At 36.5% G+C, this 8317-nt stretch overlaps 1 protein-coding gene across 1 annotated transcript; it reads right to left on the bottom strand.

Moving 5' to 3' along the window:
- Nucleotides 1-337: 337 nt before the first annotated feature.
- On the bottom strand, nt 338-8116 carry LOC132156120 (purine nucleoside phosphorylase-like). The gene is made up of 6 exons (XM_059564991.1): nt 7887-8116; nt 4808-4977; nt 4532-4635; nt 3440-3615; nt 1754-1944; nt 338-1305 (listed from the first exon to the last, which is right to left on the bottom strand). The coding sequence occupies exons 1-6, from the start codon at nt 7907-7909 to the stop codon at nt 1109-1111; spliced, it is 861 nt and encodes a 286-aa protein (XP_059420974.1). The 5' UTR covers nt 7910-8116; the 3' UTR covers nt 338-1108.
- Between the last annotated feature and the right edge of the window lie 201 nt (nt 8117-8317).

Genomic DNA, 8317 nt, shown 5'->3' with positions numbered 1-8317 from the left:
GAATGTTATTCCTCTGGCAGACTTTCAAGGTGTCCATTTGTGTAAACCAACTGTAAATCTTCTTGATCTCCAATGAACATCTCATTGTCCATTAGGTTTTTGCAGGGTGTAATGTTTACTACTTTTGATCTTGCTCTCTGTACATATGTATTGCAGGAAATTATTCATATTGATTCCTCTGGGGCCTTTGCTAGACACACTGATATTTAGCATGGCGTAGCAAAAAACAACAGTTTTCATCTCCGGTTCTCATAGTTTTTATATAAATCAATGCACAGGGTCTCAGAACTAGAAGGACAGAACACAAAAGATAAAAAAATACCACCACACAGCACCATATCAAAATGTATTTTTATATTTCAATGTTTGAGTCCAAAGAAAGTTAGTAAAATACATCACATTTCTAGACAATTAAAAATCTATAAAATATCTCAAATCATTTTCAAGACATTTTCCCATCTATTATTTGCAGAAAACAAATTTAAACATCTGTAAATGTCTTTGGAAACATCAGACAAATTAATAAACTTTAAAGATAAAACGTTTTTATGTGATAATTTTTATATTATTTTATATTATTTTACTTGATTATGTAATATATTAATGTATTTTTTAGCGTCTAATTGCACTGTATCTGTCCTCATATGGTATTCGCAACTGACTTCCCTTTCATACAGATGTATATCTCTGTTTGTCCCTTTTCATGTACATTTGTTCTTTAACTCTTCTTTAAAGACATAAAGACAAGAATACTGATAGTTATATAATGCTTCAAATGTCAGTTGTTCTTAACTTTCATTTCAGGAAGGATGTGAATGCATTATACAGTTTATGTGTCATATTAATACCTATTCTCACAGTGATAGTCACTGCAATATGGATAATATCAAAGGTAAACTAAATGAACCAAGCCTAAATTTTGACTCTTTTGAGTCTTGAGGCACTGGAAAGTTACTTTAATCCTGAATAAGATACATGGGAAGCATTGAGGTGCATAGGCTTACTTTATGCCATTCTACATTTTTAGGCAGTCTGGATGCAATTCTGTGCAAAAGTTTATCAAGAGCAGCTGCAAGATTTTTGTACTAAATTTGGTAAATGTGTTACACTACATTTTTGTCACTAAATTGCTGACTAACTTCTGCAGGTCTTCGGTACGCATGCGGGTGGTTTCCAGGACCTCTTCATGATTAGCCTTTTCTGTGCTGTTGTAGTCAGTCACTACCTTGTTGGTAATAAGGGAGAGTCCAAACACACGCATCCCACAGTGACGAGCCACCACCACCTCTGGAACTGTACTCATACCTAATTATAGAGAAACTGCATTCATTTGATGAAAAATACAGTAAAAAAACAATACAATTGTAAAGTAATTTATTCCTGTGATGGCAAAGCTGAATTTTCAGCAGCCATTACTCTAGTATTCCATTACTCTAGAAACATTTCTCATCATCAGCAGTTGCGTGGCTTAATATAATATTTTTGTTGAAACTGTTATGTATTTTCTTTTTAGTTCATAAGAACAGCTTTTTTTAAATAGAAATCTTTCGTAACATTATACATTTTTTGCATCCTTGCTGAATATTGTCAAATAAATTTCTTAGTGGCCCCAAAAAATAGTCATATGCTCCATTTGCCCCAAGTCAACTGTCATATATATATATATATATATATATATATATATATATATATATATATTGTGCAAAATTGTGATGTTTTTGGTAAAAGTGTTATGTAGTCAGAGAGTACATACCCACAGCATCCGCCCCAAGCATCTGTAGAACCCTGCATTCTGCAATCGTCTCATAGGACGGTCCAGCCAACATGCAGTAAACACCCTCCTGGAGGAAAGAGTCACATCCTAGATCTTGGGCCGTCTCCCTGGTCAACCGTGCAAAGTCTCTATCATAAGCATCAGACATGCAGGGAAAGCGGACTCCAAATCTACAGGGACAGAACCCAAATGTCAGTGAACATTTGGACAGGCTGCAGAAATCATTAGAGAAATGCTAGTAAGATTATATACCAAGGCCAATAGCAGAACAAAGACCGAACTGTTAAAAACAAAGTTAAAAATTAAGAAGAACTTATCCAAATAATTTTCTTCAAATTCAAGTATAAGGTAGAATTAGGTTTCTTTAAACGTAATTATAAAATAATTAACTTAAAGGGATAGTTCACCCAAATTTGATGTTTATCTGCTTAACCCCAGGGCATCCAAGATGTAGGTGACTTTGTTTCTTCAGTAGAAAACAAATGACGATTTTTAACTTAAACCATTGCAGTCTCTCAGTTATATAATGCAAGTGGATGGGAATCACAGCTTTGAGAGTAAAAAAAAACATGCACAAACAAAACCAAATTAAACCCTGCGGCCCGGGACGATACAATGATGTAAAAGACACAAATCGATCTGTCTGTGCAAGAAACTGAACAGTATTTATATAGTTTTTTACCTCTGATTTTCACCCCGATGTCTGAACTGACCTGAGCATGTTCTCAACACAACAGCTGGCGCCTTCTTGATTTACAGCGGACTGCAGACTTATAAGTGCATTATTGCAACCTATCTTTCAAATGGACCATTGACATTCTGTTTACAATCTCAATTAGAAGTGTCAATGGTGGTGGTAATGCACTTATAAGTCTGCGATCCGCCGTAAAGCAAGAAGAAGAAGATGCATCAGTCACATGTTGTGTTGAGAATGGCAGAACCTGATTTTACCAAGTGAGACATGTTCCTGGGACAACATCTTTGTTGTCCCTGGAACAACATTGTGATTAACCAATCAGATTTGAAGAACCAGTTTATAGATTTTGTGAAGTTTACGCTTAAAATCACTGTTTTGCGTTTGTACATCAGTGTCATTCATCTATCATTTCCTCTGATTTTAGGGATTACTCATGGTTAAGGTTAGGTTTAGGTGTAGGGATATGGTCAAGAATACAATTTTGGAGTAAAATATTGTTCCAGGGTCAACAAAATATGTTGACCTAGGAACACATCTAACTCAGCAAAATCAGGACTTGCTTGAGAATGTGCTCAGGACAGTTCGGACATTGCGGTGAAAATCAGAGGTAAAAAATTATTTAAATATTGTTCAGTTTCTTGCACAGACTGATCGTTTTTTGTCTTTATACATCATTGTATCGTCACGAGCCGCCTGGTTTAATTTGGTTTAGTTTGAGTATGTTTTTTTGACTCTCAAAGCCGTTTTTCCCATCCACTTCCATTATATGACTGACAGACTGCAACGGTTTGAGTTCAAAATCTTGGTTTGTGTTCTGCTGAAGAAACAAAGTCACCTACATCTTGAATGCCCTGGGGGTAAGCAGATAAATATACAATTTTATTTTTTGGGTAAACTATCCCTTTAAATCTGTATGATTGGGTTCCAATAAAACATTAAACATCTTGATATACTAAATAGCAATTCACCTTTCCTCATTGCGTCCACAAAGGGGATTTTGGCCTGCAAAACCAGGCATATTAATATGATCTTTGATCAGCATGATGTCTCCCACTTTAAATCTAGGATTGAGTCCTCCAGCAGCATTGGTCACAATCAAAGTCTCAATCCCGAGAAGGAAAAACACTCTTACTGGATATGTGACCTGAAACAGAACAATAGTATAAGATTTAAAGCTGTTTTGACAAACTGTTCTTATCTTTCTGAAACAGGAAATTAAATTCTTGATATGAACTGATATTTGTTATCAAAACCATATAGTAGGTTATAACTGTATTTCCCCCCATCCTGTTTGTCTAAATTGTCAATTTTAAAAGGATTGAAAATTGTACATTTTTTCACAAGTCTTCATATATTTTCTGTGATTAAATACATTTGAATTGAATTTTTTTTTTTCATTTGCACCGAATTATGAAACAAATTATGAGAAATTATGAGAAACAAATTATATGACTGCTTTTTTACAACACAGGCAAGAATATAGACAGTGATTTCAATCACTCATAAAAACCATCCCATAAATCCTAATGTAATATTTCACTTGGCTTCTGCAACAAAGTGCAAGCGAGCACTGTCTGCGTGTTTCTGAACATTATTTAACTTGATCACAAGCAACACAAATGTTGGAATGTTGTAAAGGTTCATAGGAGAAGACAGGATCATTTGCCAAAGGTTAACTGTCATCTCTATATACTTAAAATTGCTGATAGCTCTGCTTATATGAACACTGAGTAGTCAATGCTTAAGTACAAAATAACCTCTGTGTTAGTGTCGTGATATATAATTGCTAAAGGAACGGAAGCACTGAGATGATTCTTGACTTTGATTCATTATTGTAAAGTGTTACCAAGATGTTGTAATCATCAACTGACAATGTGCCTTTTCACTTTATTTCACAGATTTTCTATCCAATCCCAAAGGCTTTTACATGTTCTGGTTTTGCACTGTTCTTATTTTTTCTTTTGTACTGTAGGTGGGCAGATTGACTGCTGCAATATTATAGTATGCCTAAACCTTTGAGAATTCAATTTTCCCTTTGAGATTTTAAGAATGATACTTACCGTGGAAATGTTATAGCCCTCATAGAAGTGGAAGCGGCCTTGCATGCAAACACACTGCTTCCCATTCAGCTCTCCAAACACCAGCTGACCTTTATGCCCTTGCACTGAAGAGGCATGAGGTAGATTATTAAATGTTTTTGAATGCAAACAATAACCAATGAGTGGCAGTGAAGTGATAAAGGACATACTTTTTTATTTTTGTGTAGTCAGTGAGTAAATCATGAAACATTTTTTTCTGAATAGGCTATGAATACCATTAAAAAAAACATCTCCTACCTGTGCTGTGGGGAAAGTGGGGGATTTCATCATAAGGAAACACTTTCTTCTTGTCTAGCAGGTCAGCCAATCCACCAAGTCCTGAACCACAGATAATTGCCACTTTGGGCCTGGTATCTGTGTTAGCAAGCAGCCAGTCTGCAGTTTCTTTGTACTCCTCATAGCTGTAGCTAAATAAACACAAAACATTGTTTTTTGCTTTAAGGCAGGGTAGGTAATACATGTATAAACAACTTTCTTCCAAATTTGTTTAAACTTTCTATATATATCAATGCATAATTAAAATGTAAGTACTCTGATAAAAAGAGTATAAAAATCGAGTGACTCTAGACCGTTTAATCTGTATTAAACACAGCTCATTATTTCCATTTCGGGACGAAACATAGGATTGGCTTAGGCGACTGTCACTCTCTCGCAACCATGGCAACCACCCTTTTGCCACACATGACCTGCCCACTTGCGCGCGCACGTTTGATTTGAGGAAACAGCACGTTTGATTCAACAGGCACGGATCCTAGGAATACCAAAACAATGGCCGAGAAACAGCAAGCAAAATTCACAGTACCAGCCTATGCAGTTAGTGAAGGCAAACCAGGCAAAAAAAGGAAGACAGTAACAGTACAAGAAAAGGCAATGAACAAAAAGTCTTTGGATAAACAAAGAAAAAAAACACGAGTTAAAATCGGCGTGGCTTTCCAGCGATGGCGAGAACTGAGGGAACTCAAGGGGCTGAAAAGTGACTCCTTGATGGCTTTATTTCTGCTGGACAGGTAAATCTTTCTTTTTGTATTTTGATCATACATATTTTTTTCATGAAGCATGTGTCATTAGCACACGTAGCTGCGTAATATAGCTAACATAACATTACTTAGCGAGCCATAGTAGAGGCTTTGGAAGGAGCCCAGAAGGGAGGGGGTGGAGTGAATGGAAATAATGAGCTGTCTTTAAAACAGTCGTGAGAGGTCTACAGTCACTCAATTTTTATACTTTCTTTTTCAGAGTACTTACATTTTAATTATGTATTGATATATAAATAAAGTTTAAACAAATTTGGAAAAAAAGTTTTTTATACATTTTTTTTTTTACCTACCCTGCCTTTAATATTTTTCTTAGCAAGGATGGTGTCGGTCATGCATCAGAAAGCACACATCATACTAAAGTGCCCAACTGTTGGATAATGTTTGACTAATTTCCTACAGGGTTATGATATAAGGAAGTGTCACAATTATCTGTATTAGACACAGTGATCCAATCAAGTTGCTTTCAGAGTTGTAACAGCAGGTCAACTGAAAACAGCATTTACAGTAGAATAGAGAGGCAAAGGTATATACAGTGACATAAAGGTTTTGTTTTTTAGACCATTATATTATATTATTTATCCTTGTCAGTTGCAATGCTATTGTGTTGGAAAATGTTGAATTATCTCTTTGAGGGTCATTTACCTGAACAATAACTGTAGAAATGATTTTCAGAATCCACTCCAGAGTGTGTGAGATACTGTTTAACTATAATTGCTGTGTAAATCCATTTCTGAGCTGTAACTACATGAAATAACTATATTAATGGTCTGTGCTCATCGCTGGATTTCGCTTGGGTGTCAACAATCAAAGCAATCTATTGTATAGCAAACTGTAAAGAGCTTTGTTCACATTGATCATGTTTTATTCACATAATGTTTTTATGGGATTTTGTCTATTTAAAGTTTTTTTGTTTTTCTTGGCTAAGATGTCTCATCAGCTGAACAGTCGTGTTAAACAACTGTACAATCCATTGAACGCACTGTAGACTACTTCTGTCCCTCCTTCTGTCACCAAACACAACTGCCTGGAAGTTTCAAATATACTATACCTAGTAAGACTTTGATTAGCTGGTTCAGGTGTCTTGGTTAGGGTTGGAGCTAAACTTGCAGGACACCAGGCTTTAGGATAGAGTTTGGTGACCTCTGCCTCACAGCCTCGTTTTTAGTCCTGTCAAAAATTAAATATGGCGCTCCCATGTCTAAGGTTCATAACTTACGCTTTCCAGATTAGGTAGTTTAAAATTCACTTGTAGACTTTAGGTGGTTAGTCATTATGACATTATGGTTTCTGGTTGTCAAAAAGTGTCTGTCATTATTTAACTAACATGAAGCGCCATTATACTCTGAATTATTTTATAGTCTTTTGAAACTGAAACAAAAATAACTGTATACCCATACTTACTGATTCGCTTAAATAGTTGGACTGCCCACGTTTATAATCAGAAAGCATTATATAGCTGTAAACCACGAGCGAGTAAACAAGAGAAACTATCGGGTAGCAGAGCTCAGTGGCCGAGCTGTAAGCATGCGCTGTCCGTGGTGCTGCAGGGCGTTGCGGGATCAGCACTTTCCATTCAGAGATGAGCTTAAACACTACGTGACTCCATAACACTCAGTGAGAATACACAATAGGCCTCTTATTTTACAATCACAGTGCTGTCTTTTTTGCCCTTTTTTTTTTTTTTTTTTTTGAAAAGGTCTGCCAACAGCCACGATGTCCTTATTTGGTTCTCATAGCTGTTTTCCCAAAGCTTTTATAGCGCAGCCTGTCACTTTAAGAGCCGCTTATTATTCTGGGCGCATCCACCAAGCCGACTGTGCTACGTATCCTATCCGTAATTATGAGTAGCTGTTTTTATAGATAATATGTTATTAGAAATGTCGAATTTTATTCGAGCTACTAATCGACAACATCTATTCCTTTTTAACTGTGGAATTGGAAGGCACAAACAATAGTGGAAGAATATGAATGAAGAATAAAAAATCGCCATCCAAACAATTACGGAACTAAAACTCTTCTTGAGGATAGAGACTGCGTTGTAAATCATACAGGTTTTTATCTCGCGTTTACTTTAATTAATGTTGATCTATGATATAAAGATGGATGTACTAAATAAAAGCGACAGGTGTCATGGCGAATACTTACGAATGTATTCCCATATTTTTTTCACAATAAGGTTTCATTTAGACAGTCTTAAATTATGTCGGATTTATTGATTTGACAGGTCTGCTATGTTGCAAGGCAGCGAATCTGGCACACATATTGGTTTTGCACCTTACCTGCATCCGCTGGATGTTGACATTTCCGCAGCGCCTGGCCGAATTACTGAACGGGATATTGTTAGCACGAAGAATAATACAGAACAATCTGAACGAGAGGTCAAACACCCGACGGTCTCGTGGGAAAGGTGGCGTGACGGAGGAGGAGTCCGTCTTAAAACTGGTTTCTTAAACAGCTCTCGTTGTACTAATCCAATTTTCTGTCAGAATGGGCCGCTCACTGACCCGCGGTTAAAGAGCCTAGAGAACTGTCATCCTGCCAGGACCAGCAGCACAGACGGGTAGTGGTGCCTCACAGCAGGGAAAATAACGTGTTTCTATGTAGTTTAACTGAAGTGTCCAGGGAAACGGGTTGTGTCATGTCACGCGCAGACATTTTTGAGTTTTAGGTTATGGTTCTTTGAGGATTATAAAATAAATAGTCTGTTTTA

This window comes from Carassius carassius, chromosome 13 (genome assembly GCF_963082965.1).
Source record: "Carassius carassius chromosome 13, fCarCar2.1, whole genome shotgun sequence".
NCBI classification, from domain to species: Eukaryota; Metazoa; Chordata; class Actinopteri; order Cypriniformes; family Cyprinidae; genus Carassius; species Carassius carassius.
The sequence above is the reverse complement of the archived record's forward strand: the minus strand, read 5'-3'. Positions and strand labels throughout refer to the sequence as shown.